The 12,201-nt window shown below is 45.1% G+C and overlaps 2 protein-coding genes and 1 pseudogene across 3 annotated transcripts in view; 1 reads left to right on the forward strand and 2 right to left on the reverse strand.

The window, feature by feature from the left end:
• Tsacc (TSSK6 activating cochaperone) overlaps positions 1-8,845 on the reverse strand; it is a 10,452-nt gene extending 1,607 nt beyond the window's left edge. The window contains exons 1-3 of one of the 2 annotated variants that reach the window (XM_021158764.2): positions 8,671-8,845; positions 7,242-7,307; positions 2,241-2,360 (exon numbers count right to left, since the gene is read on the reverse strand). In XM_021158764.2, coding sequence (XP_021014423.1) covers positions 2,241-2,360; positions 7,242-7,284 — 163 coding nt within the window. In that variant the 5' untranslated portion in view covers positions 7,285-7,307; positions 8,671-8,845. Of the gene's footprint in view, positions 1-2,240; positions 2,361-7,241; positions 7,308-8,609 lie in introns of both variants that reach the window. The other variant, XM_021158765.2, reaches the window with a different exon arrangement.
• LOC110291553 lies at positions 343-498 on the reverse strand (annotated as a pseudogene).
• Positions 8,846-8,955: 110 nt separating the features above from the next.
• Cct3 (chaperonin containing TCP1 subunit 3) overlaps positions 8,956-12,201 on the forward strand; it is a 23,747-nt gene continuing 20,501 nt past the window's right edge. The window contains exons 1-2 of the mRNA XM_021157991.2: positions 8,956-9,112; positions 11,233-11,294. Coding sequence (XP_021013650.1) covers positions 9,082-9,112; positions 11,233-11,294 — 93 coding nt within the window. The 5' untranslated portion in view covers positions 8,956-9,081. The remainder of the gene's footprint in view (positions 9,113-11,232; positions 11,295-12,201) is intronic.

The raw sequence follows: 12,201 nt of genomic DNA on the forward strand, positions 1-12,201 counted from the left end.
TTAGCCTGGCAATGGTGGTGCACGCCTTTAATCCCAGCACTTGAGAGGCAGAGGCAGGCGGATTTCTGAGTTCAAGGCCAGCCTGGTCTACAGAGTGAGCTCCAGGACAGCCAGGGCTACACAGAGAAACCCTGTCTTGAAAAACCAAACCAAAACAAAACAAAAAAAAACCCTTTCTTTTCATTTCTTTTTGTTTGTTTGTTTTAAGGTTCTATATATTATTACTGGACAAACATCCTAATTTAAGACACGAGCAAGTCTCCAGGTTAAAAATGTTGAAATCCATCTGGAAGATTAATGACAATTTAGTATAAATCCTCAGTCTTGCCACTGTGTGAATCCTTACAGACCCAACTTCGTTCTCCTCCAGTGTCTTCTCTTAGAGTTGAACCTGACTTTGTTACCAGCTTCCATCCGGATCCACTGAGGAATGGGACGATTTTGCTTTTGTTTCTTGGCCAGGAATCACTTGATTCTGAAAGTCTTGTGAGAAGACATGGCAAGAAGCCGAATTGGGCATAGTGCACACGGATGGTGGAGGAAAGAAGAGCTTCTTTCCACTTCCCTTTTCTTTCTTCATTTTACTCTACTTTATGTGCACTGTGTTTTGCCTGCATGTCCATCTGTGTGAGGGTGTCAGATCCCCTGGAACTGGAGTTACAGACAGTTGTGAGCCACTATGTGCATGCTGGGAATTGAACACCAGTCCTCTGGAAGAGCAGCCAGCCCTCTTAACCACTGAGCCATCTTTCCAGCTGCTTTGGGGGTGGGGGTTGAGACAGTCTCAAGTAGCCACATAGCTCAAGCTGGCCTCCATCTAAATGAGAATAGCCAGCTTTTTTTTTTTTTTTTTTTTTTTTTTTTTTTTTTAATTTATTGTATGAGTACTCTGCTGCATTTACAACTGCAGGCCAGAAGAGGGGATCAGACTCCCTTATAGATGCTTATGAGCCACCATGTGGTTGCTGGGAATTGAACTCAGGTCCTCTGGAAGAGCAGCCAGTGCTCTTAAACACTGAGCCATCTCTCTGGCCCGATAGCCAGCTTTTTTAAAAAACAGAACAGAACAACTTTTTGTTTTGGAAGTTGTTTTTTTTTTAAGAGTTACTTATTTATGGGTGTGGGTGTTTACTTACATACTTGTCTGTGTACCAGGTGCATACAGTGCCTCTGGAGGCCGAAAGAGGATGTTAAATCCTCTGGAACTGGAATTACAAAATGGTTGTAAGCTGCCATGTGGGGTCTAGGAATTGGACTCTGTCTTCTCAACCAGCCAGTGCCCTTACCCGCTGAGCCCCCTCTCCATCTCCAAGGATGGCTTTCTTGAGCCACTCTCTTCCAAGTGCGGGCCTAACAGGTATATGTCACATTTGACTCCCAGGCTTTTATTAAGAAAACGTTTTGTTGTTGTTCCTGTTTTTATTTGTTTTCAGATTTTTTTCATTTTATGTGTTTGAGTGTTTTACCTGCATGTCTGTCTGTCTGTCTGATGGCCAAGGAGGTCAGAAGAGGACTTTGTATCTCCTGGCCCTGGAGTTACCGATGGCTGTGAGCCACTTGTGGGTGCTAGAAACCTAACCCAGGTCCACTGCAAGAATAAATGCTCTTCTCTTGTTTGTTTTTGTTTTCAAACAGGGTTTCTCTGTCTAGCCCTGTCTGTCTATCCTGGAACTTGTTTTGTAAACCAGGATGGCCTTGAACTCAGAAATTCATCTGCCTCTGTCTCCTAAGTGCTGGAACTAAAGGCACTACCACCACCCAACATTTGTTTTCTTTTTAAGACAAGGTCTCACTATGTATCTTTGGGTGGTCTGGAATTCAACATGTAGACCAGGCTGGTCTTGAACTTACAGACATCTGCTTCAGTCTCTGAAAATTTGATAGAGCCAGGCATGATGCTGTATGACAGTAATTCTTGGGATGATGAGTCAGGAAGCAAGTCTGAGTTCCTGAGAGAGACCCAGGCTATGGAATAACTCAAAACAACAACAAAATAAGAAAAAACTGGAGTCAGGGTCTCATATAGCCCATGCTGGCCTTGAGCACGCTACATAGTTGAGGATAACCTTGACCTCTTTCTGATCCTCCTGCCTCCACATCCCAAGCGTATGCCACTGTATCTATCCCGTTTGTGTGGCTCTGGCCTTGTGCACACCGGGGAAGCATTCTACCAGCTCAGCCTGACTCCCAGCCTGAAAACAGAGGCTGGGTCTGCTTGGGAAGCCTTCCCACAGCCTTACCTGAAGACAGCTTTGTCTGGATGGTCAAGAAATTAGCTGGCGTGAAATTTGCTGGAAGATTAATGTAACTGGGGGAGGATTTTGCTGGACAAAGACACACAACGCTATCTTCCTCTTTGGCTGAAAAACCAGGTGACTACATCAAAACTCATTCTAACAAGGGTTAGCTTACTTTCCGCTACCCTATTTCTCTTGTTCTTTCTCCTCTTTTCATAGTAAGTCAATAACCCAGGCTGGCCTTGACCCTAAGATCCTCTTGCCTCAGTCTCTCAAAGGTGGGATTGCAGGAATAAGACTGTCTTTCAAATTAAATCCCTGCAACTGGCCTATGAAAGCAGAGCCAGGGCCCCACCCAAGTATCTTATGTATCAGGAAGATAAACATAGAAAACAGAAACCAATGTGAGTTAGAAGGGGAAACCAGGAGGGGTAGGCATAAAATCTAGTATTCTTCCTTGATATGCACTGCATGCTTGCTACTGTACTAGACACTGAGAAATACAGGTGAGACACGTATAACATGTCAACTGCTCATTATCAATTTAGGGAGGTAAATTGAGTCAGATGAAACATTATCTTTAGGCACAATGGTGGCATCTGTAATCCCAGCACTTAGATACAAGAAAGAGGACCAGCAGTTGAACCCAGCTACACAAGCTGGGTTCCTCGAGACTCTCTGGACAACTAAAGAACCAGATGAGGGCTGGTGAGATGGCTCAGTGGGTAAGAGCACCCGACTGTTCTTCCAAAGGTCCAGAGTTCAAATCCCAGCAACCACATGGTGGCTCACAACCATCCGTAATGAGATCTGACTCCCTCTTCTGGAGTGTCTGAAGACAGCTACAGTGTACTTACATATAATAAATAAATAAATCTTTAAAAAAAAAAAAAAAGAACCAGATGAGCTGTAATACCTGGATAAAAGTAAGGCTTTTACTGGGGCTATGGGTGATCATATGCAGCTAAAGCCAAGTGTGTGGCTAAGTATAAGAGTGTAAAAGGGGGAAGGGATTAATGTGAGCACAGAATTGATCGGAGATGTCTGTGGGGACATTTACTGGACTCTGAAAACCTGGAAAGCGTTTAAGGAACCGAGTAGGAGAAAGGATAACACAACATGAAGACTGGCAACAGGGCAAGGATAAGGCTGCAGGGTGAGAAGCCCTGGGGAAATGCCAGTCAGGAAAGGGGGACGAGAAGAAAGAGAAGGGGGAGGAGGCCCATCGTCCTTGGTGTGAGGTTGAACCCCAGAAGCCTCTCTTTATAATCACATCAAGGATTTTTTTTTTAAAGATTTATTTATTTATTATATGTAAGTACACTGTAGCTGTCTTCAGACACTCCAGAAGAGGGCGCCAGGTCTCGTTGCGGATGGTTGTGAGCCACCATGTGGTTGCTGGGATTTGAACTCTGGACCTTTGGAGGAGCAGTCGGGTGCTCTTACCCACTGAGCCATCTCACCAGCCCACATCAAGGATTCTTAAGCTTTCTCTTAACATAATGGTCCCTCCACCCCTAAGGGTTAGAAAGTAGGACTGAGCCAGGATGCTAGGGCATGCCTTTACTCCTAACACCCAGAAGGCAGAGGCCATTGCATCTCTGGGAACACTCACTCCACAGCACTCAAGCCCTTCTCACCGCTAAGCATTGGATGCTGTCCCAGCCTGGTCTACGTAGTGAGTTCTAGGCTGGCCAGGTGCATACCGTGAGACCCTGACTAAAGGGGAATATGAACTGGTTGCTAACACTTAAAATTTGTATTTCAAGAGCTGGAGACATGGCTCAACAGTTCAGAGAGCATGCTGTTCTTCCAGAGGACCAGAGTTTGGTACCACCACCCACGCCAGGCAGCTCAGAACCACCTGTAACTCCAGTTCCAGGTGACCCATATAGCAAAGCCCAGGCCAACCACGGCTACATAGTGAGACCCTGTCTCAAAAAAAGGGGGGATTAAAATGTCCTTTTCTTTTTGTACATTAAATACAGTGAGTTGCACATGGAAAAGTTTTTTGTTTGGGGGAGTTCTTTTCTCTTCTTTTCTTTTCTTTTCTTTTCTTTTCTTTTCTTTTCTTTTCTTTTCTGGGACAGAGTCTTGCTATATAACTAAGGCTGGCTTAGTACTTTCTATATAACCCATGGTAACTTTGAACTTATGACAATCCAGATACCTCCCAAGTTTGGGGATTCTAAGAATGAGTCACACCTGGCCTTAGAAGAGATTCTAAAATTGGTAACTATGTTACTTTTGACAAAAAGCCAAATCAGAAGGAAAACCTGATTTTGAGAAGCTGGTGAGCTCCTTCCCAGACATATGTTCTTGTTGTTTGTTTGTTTTCTTTTTTGTTTGTTTGTTTTTTGAGACAGGGTTTCTCTGTGTATCCCTGGCTGTCCTGGAACTCACTCTGTAGATCAGGCTGGCCTCTCACTCTGTAGACCAGGCTCTGGCCTCTCACTCAGAAATCCACCTGCCTCTGCCTCCCAAGTGCTGGGATTAAAGGCGTGCGCCACCACGCCCGGCTCAGACAACTGTTCTTATCTACTGAGTAATTGTCCTCTGGGAAATTATTCTTTCCCCGGACCCCAGTTGGACTGCAGAGCTTCTCACCACTACAAATAAGCAGGGCGTGACCCAGCACAGGCCAATGCTGACATCTTACCCTCTGCAACTGTGCTGGCCCACTGGGGAAGCACATGGACAGTAGGGTGGGACAGTCAAGTCGCAGGATCAGCAAACCAACAATGATGTGTGTCAAAGCTTTCTTCGCTAAACACAGTAGCATGCCTACCTACAATCCTAACACTTAGGAAGCCGACTGCACTAGAGGATCTGCAAGGTCCAGGCTACATATTAAGACTGTCTCGGGGCTGGTGAGATGGCTCAGTGGGTAAGAGCACCCGACTGCTCTTCCGAAGGTCCGGAGTTCAAATCCCAGCAACCACATGGTGGCTCACAACCATCTGTAACAAGATCTGACTCCCTCTTCTGGAGTGTCTGTACTTACATATAATAAATAAATTAATTAATTAAAAAAAAAAAAAAAAAGACTGTCTCCAGCACTCCGGAGGCAGAGGCAGGCGGATTTCTGAAAGTGTGTTCCAGGACAGCCAAGGCTACACAGAGAAACCCTGTCTTGAAAAAAACAAAAAACAAAAAACAAACCAAACAAACAAAAAAAGACTGTCTCAATAAACAACCAAAGGCAAAACCCACAAAGACAAAACTAACTTTCTTTGGTTGGCTGTGCTGGGAGAGACATAAAGTTGGGCCCAATGGGAGCTACTGAATTAGGCCAGCATATCATAAAAACTGGGGACTTCCTCAGAGGAAGAAGAGGACGGATAGACAGATGGACAGATTCCAACAGTCAGAACTCTCAGTTCCAGCCCAGATGCTCTGGACTCCACAGCCCTTGAGCTCTCGGAACCAGCTGCACAAGCGCCTAAGTTCCCATGTGTACTCAAGACAGCGTGCGGTGGGATTCTGTCATCTCATCATAATCACATTTTAGATGAACTAACGGGTTCTAAGGTGAAAGTAGGAAATCAAACCAGAGAACAAGAGGTGGCCTAAGTTTGGGTGGCAGGTCCAGCTGCTAGCCAGCCTCAGAAAGGGAATAGAAAGCTACAAAAATAAAAGCTGGACAGTGGTGGCGCACGCCTTTAATTCCGGCACTTGGGAGGCAGAGGCAGGCAGATCTTTGTGAGTTCAAGGCCAGCCTTGTCTACATAGTGAGTCCCAGGACAGCCAGGGCTACACAGATAAATCCTGTCTTGTACATTCTGTTCCCGCCCCTTATCCCCCCCCCAAAAAAAAAAGAAAGAAAAAAGTTAGCTTCCTATACCACAGAGAGAGAGAGAGAGAGGGAGAGGGAGAGAGAGAGAGAGAATTTGGCCCCCGAGTAACTGCTCTAGCACCTGAAGGATGAAAAGAAGTGATGGAGCAGACAGAAGAGCAATGAATGGCAAGTGGAAAAGCTGGGACCATGAGACAGTGTAACCAAAAAAGACAAGAAAGATGGAGGTAGGGGCCCGATGCAGCTTACTGGTCATTTGCCCACCATGCACCACGACATGGGCTTGATCCCCAGAATGCACATGTAAAGTGGTATGTGTATGTAATGCCAGTATTTGAGAGGTGGAAACAGGAGGATCAGAGTTCCTTGAGTCCTTGGCTACATATTGAGGATCTGAGTGTGGCTCCTCTAAATCATATAAAAAGCTCAGAGGTTAAATACACTGACTGGTCTTCCAGAGTTCAATTCCAAACCACCACACGGTGGCTCGTAACCCTGCCTCCTAAGTACTGGGGATACAGACATATGCCACCATATCTGGCTTTTTATATGATTTAGAGGAGCCACACTCAGATCCCCATGTATGCATAGCAAGGTCTTTACCCACTGAGCCACCTCCGCAGTGCCCTGACATATCCTTTTCAATGGTCCTAGGTAGTAGCCAGTATTAGCAGCATTGTACTTGAGGAATCTCATGTTAATAAAATTTGGTCAGGATTCCACAACTGGCACATGGCAGTTGCATGGAATTAAACCAGGGTCTGTAGACAGCAAAGCTGTGATCTACTTACTGACATTTTACAAGCGCTGTAAAAATAACTCATCAAAGCCAGGTAGGTAGTACATGCCTGTCAACTCAGCAGCTGGGAAGTCTACAGCAGGACTATTTCGAGTTTGAGGACATGCTGGTCTATATAACAACTCTTTTAAAAAGAAGAAGGAAAAAGAAAAGAAAAAAAAAAAAAAGCTGGACACAGTAGGTCATACCTATAATCCTTGGGATGTGGCTGCTCTGGCAAAAGGGTTGTCTCAAGTAAGGATAGTGAGTTCCATGGCCAGCAAAGTTAGACCTATCTCCTTTACCCAAAAATATCCCACAAGTACTTTCTAAGTAACCAAGTAGCAGGTCAAGCCAGTCATTTCTGCAAACACTGAGTGAATCCGGAAGGCTGGCTTCTGAGGGAGGGGATGCAGGGGCTGTGACACACCTTTCTCCTTAGTAGCGTTACTAGTGTGCTGCTCCATCTCCATCTCGACAGCAACAGGTCTGGTGCCTGGGAAAGAATAATAGGGTCACATGGTCAAACAACAGTGTCTTCTTTCCTAAGCACTCCCACTAAAACCCAAAGTGTAACAGTGTATAACAGTGTATACACCATCTCATAGAGGTGTCTGGTTTGAAACGTTAAATTTTTAATTATGTGAATATGTACATATACGAGTAGATCTCCCTTGAGAGGTGACTGTGAGCAGCCAGACATCAGTTCAAGGAATTGTGCTGAGCTTCTCTGCAAGAGCAATATACCCGCTTAGCCCACTGAGCCTTCCCTCCAGGCTGTCTCCCTTATGTGGTCCAGGGAGTCTGACGCTATCCTCTTGACTCAACCTCTGGAGTTCATTACAGGGGTGTGCTACCACACCAAGCAAACAACTGTTCTGAAATTGTCAATTTTTCTCCAATTCCCTTCGGCAGAGTTCTTGTTAGTGCCTTTTCACTGCCGAAGACAAAGCATACCAAATACGAACTTTAAATCTATCACAAACATGCCATGGCTTTTTGAGACTTCTGTTTAATTACTAGCCTTATTTTTTTGTTGTTTTGTTTTGTTTTCCTATATATGGGGTGATCTGGAAAGAGGGTTGTCTCCAGTTTGAGTCCAGCCTGGTCTATACGACGAGTTTTAGGCCAGCCTTAGAACTCTGGTAAAGATAATACGGTAATTTAAAAAAAAACTCTAGTTCTCTTTCTTTTGTCACTAACCAGTGATCAGGCTGTTGAAGGGGGGGCGGGGGGGCGGGGCGGAGAAGACTCAGAAACACGACTTAGGATATTCGGGGGAGGTGAAAATGTGAGCGATCCTCCTTTACGTCTTTTTGCCTTATACTCAAAGTATCTTTCTAAGAAGTAATACATTAGGACAGGAGAGATAGCTCAACAGTTAAGAGCACTAGATGGTCCCGCAGACAGGGTTGCTTCCTAGCACCCACGTGGCGGTTCACAATCAATTCCAGTTCCAGAGAATCAGACTCCCTCTTGATCGCCTCTCACAAGTGGTGCACTTACATACGCATAGGCAAAACAACCATACACATAAAATAAAAAATAGGTACATCTAAAGAACAAGAATTTTCCTTCTTTTTTTTTAAAAAAAAAAGAAAACCAGCGCGTCTAGAGCAGTAAACCACAACTCCCAGCATGCTCCGGGGAGGCGGGGAGCCGAGACGTTGCCTCCCCGCCCCGTAGGACAGCTTCCACTTTTACACTGCCTCAATCTCTCGGGCCACGACGGGTATTTCTGGCTCCTCTACTCCTCCCTACTGCTAAAGCTGAGATAAAAAGTAGAGAACTATCATGCCTTCCTTGGCCTTCACGGTCGGACGAGAACCGATGGACAAAATAGAGCTTCATGATCTCACCTACAGCATTAATCCAAAGCCTCCACCCCAGTACCCACCACTAGTGGGTACTCATGCGCTGTAGCGAGCCAGCTAACCGCCCGTGCTTTGGCGCTTGCGCAGACATTCTGGCCGCACGCGGCCGGGAGCGGCCACGCCAATGCGCAAGCGCTTGCGTCTCCCAGTCCCCTACATCATGCCCTCTCTATCTAACTTGCCTTGCCTTTCTTGCGTAGAGGGCGGGGCTAATACTGTCGATTGGCCTATGTTTATGCCAATCAATAAAATGAGTTTGGTGATTGGCGGCACTTCAGAGGTTAGCAGGTTTCTGTGTCAGTCCTGAGGAGGCAGCGTTTTCTTCGCTGCTCTTCTCTCCAGAAGGTTCTGCCGATTACCCCCAGCTCTGGAGAGTCGGCTCTGCGTCGTGCCGCCATGATGGGCCACCGTCCAGTGCTCGTGCTCAGTGAGTTCAGGGAAGGGATGGCTCTCTCCGCCCCTCTCTCCCCAAGCTGGCCAGTGTTGCCCAGCTCCGTCCCGCCATGACTCGGCCCTCGTGCCTTCCAGTGGTCTTTCCGCCTTGGAAGCTCCTTCCCCACTTTTCTCCTCCTGCCTCTCCTGTCGCCTTCTTTTGACAAAATGACTTTCCGCTCTCGGAGTCGCTAGTCTTTACGTGTGCTTCATCCTATTCGTGTTCCGTTCTTTAGTCGCCACCCTCCACGCCCCCGTGTCCTTTACAGCATGGTTTCCGTGTAGATAGTAATGATGGTTCTTAACGGTAGGCCTTGCTTCCTATCCTCGGTCCATCCCTCCGTAGAGGCGTGACTTAACGGCAGCTCGCTTGATTTATACTTTAGCATCAGTATTTAGAAGGCTGTAGTAGAGTTGTTAGTTAAGTTGGTAAGTAAAAGCTGCCTATACCGGAAGATCGAATCGGAAATGGCATCTTTTCAGTAGCGGTCATTCAGCAACCCTTGTTCTGAAATGACATTCCTGGCGATCTTGGATGTGATCTTTCCCACCAGCCAGTTCTCCCAGATTCCTTTCCTGGTTTTCTTTCTTTCTTTCTTTCTTTTTTTTTTTTTTTTCTTTCCTGGTTTTCTTTCCTCTTTAGGGAAGGCCACTCATCTCAGTAAAGAGCACCAGTTCCTTGTCAGTTACCTGAGCTATTGAGAATAACTCAGTAAGCCTGGGTCAAAGTTAGACATAGTAAAGAGGAAAACAGATTTAGTCTGGCCACACTGGGAGGAGAGACAGAGGGGTTCAGTGACACTACCTCTCTTGCACAGTCGTAGACGAGTCCATGAGGTTTTAAGCAGCAGGCCAGAGGTGTAAGAAGTCATTATTTTCTGCTCTTGTCTCCTGAGAGAAGTTTACCTACAGGGTGGCTCTCAGGCTTTAGTCTTTTTCCTGTTCTATCATGAGATTCCTTGGCTTGTGATTGATACTTTTGTTTGTTTGTTTGTTTGTTTTTGTCTGTGTATGGGTGTTTTGCCTGACGGGAATTGAAGCTGAACCATCTTTCCAGCCTCACATGCAGACTTCCTTGGTCTCTAATCTTTGAGACTCTGTGGCTCCTCTTCCCAGGGAGGTTGTAAGGGATGTGCACTCTTGAGAAAAATCACTGTCCTACTGAGGCCCATTCAGGGATCTCAAGATATGAATCACTGGAAATATGTAAGCATGCATACAAGGAAAGTACCGGTCAAGACTATGAAGTTGAAGCATTTCAGGTTATCTCTTAATGTACTGGGGGGTTCTCTCATTATCTGTGTTTTTTGCCTGCCTCTATGTCTGTGCCTGCAGACATCAGAAAAGGACATCAGATCCCCTGGAACTGTAGTTAGAGATGATTGTGAGCTGCCATGTTGGTGCTGGAAATGAATGCAGAGATCTCTGCAAGAACTTCCAAAAGTTTTACCTACCAGGCCATCTCTCTCTCCAGCCACTAAATGTGCTTTTTGAGACAGGATCTCACTTTGTAACTGGCTAGCCTGGAACTCACTTTATAGACCAAGTTGGTTGGTCTTCAAGTCACAGAAATCCATCTGCATCAGTGCTCAAATTAAAGGCATATGCTACCACGCTCAACCTTAAACAGTTGTAATTGACTGCTGGTTATACACTGAAAACTTTGTGTTTATTTTTATTTTCAAAACTTGATAAATAGGGTTGGTGGTAGGATGGCTCAACAGGTTTAAAAAAAAAAAAAGCTCCTGACATTAAGCCTAATAATAACTGGAGGTCTTTTTGGTGTTGCTATTTTGTTTTGTTTGTTTGTTTGTTTGTTTGTTTCATTTGAGGCAGGTTCTCTATATATATTCCAAGTCACAGAGATACTCCTGACTGCCTTAAGTGCTGGGGTCAAAGGCATGCGCCACCCTACCTGACTTGGATGACCAAGTTTGATCCCTGGCACCCATATGATAGAAAGAAAATTAACTCTGAAAGTTGTTTTCTGACCTCACAGTTGTTACAAGCATTTGTACACCTAATATATACATTAAAATGTAGTATTTTCTTTAAGTTGGGAAATAAAATGATTGTGTACACTGGGCTGTTGACATGTGTTTTTGTCTGTTTTAGGTCAGAACACAAAGCGTGAGTCTGGAAGAAAGGTTCAATCTGGGAATATCAATGCTGCAAAGGTAATGCATGTTTTATGAAATAACAGCAGTTTGTTCTGGCTGACTCTCCTAATACTTCCTTATTGGTGGTAGCAAACTTCCTACAGTTCTGTACTTCATACAATGAGCAGAGGAAAACTTGCTTTTCCAAGGCATTTCCCTGATGGTGATACAGGAAGGAAGGTTTTAAAAAGATTTACTTGTTTTACTTTATTGTTGGAGTGTTTTGCCTCCATGCATGTATGTGTGTACATGGCATGGAAGCATAGAGGAGGTGGTCAGATCCCCCTGAAACCGGAGCTACAGGCCGTTGTGAGAGTTCCCATGTGAGTGCTAGAACTTTAATCTAGGTCCTCTGAAAGAGCCCTGTCCCCTTTTGTTTGGGTAGCCTAGAATTTGCTGTGTATGCTAGGTTGTTCTTGAACTCATAGATCTACTTGCCTTTGTCTCCCAAATCCTGGGTGGGGAGGGGATGGGGTGGGGTAAATCATGTGCCACCACTCTGAGCTTAGTAAGTATATTTTTGAGTGAATGATTAGAAGTCTTGATTTCATGTGGCCTAGAGAGGCCACTGTCAATAAAAGTATTAATAAAGCTGAACTCTTAGGACACTAAAACTGAAATACCCTCTGAAAATTTATTTGTGTCTAAAATAGTTACCATTCTTGTTGTTAAGTGCCATTGTTAAACAGTGGCACTGGCTGGAGAGATGGCTGAATAGTTAAGAACACTTGCTGCTCTTTTTTGTTTTGTTTTGTTTTTTACAAGACAGGATTTCTCTGTGTAGCACTGGCTGTCCTGGAACTCAGTCTGTAAACCAGGCTGGCCTCGAACTCAGAAATCAGCCTGCCTCTGCCTCCCAAGTGCTGGGATTAAAGGCGTGCACCACCACATCCAGTTTTTTTTTTTGGTTTTTTTTTTTTTTGGT

The sequence above is a fragment of the Mus caroli genome, chromosome 3 (genome assembly GCF_900094665.2).
Source record: "Mus caroli chromosome 3, CAROLI_EIJ_v1.1, whole genome shotgun sequence".
Classification (NCBI taxonomy): Eukaryota; Metazoa; Chordata; class Mammalia; order Rodentia; family Muridae; genus Mus; species Mus caroli.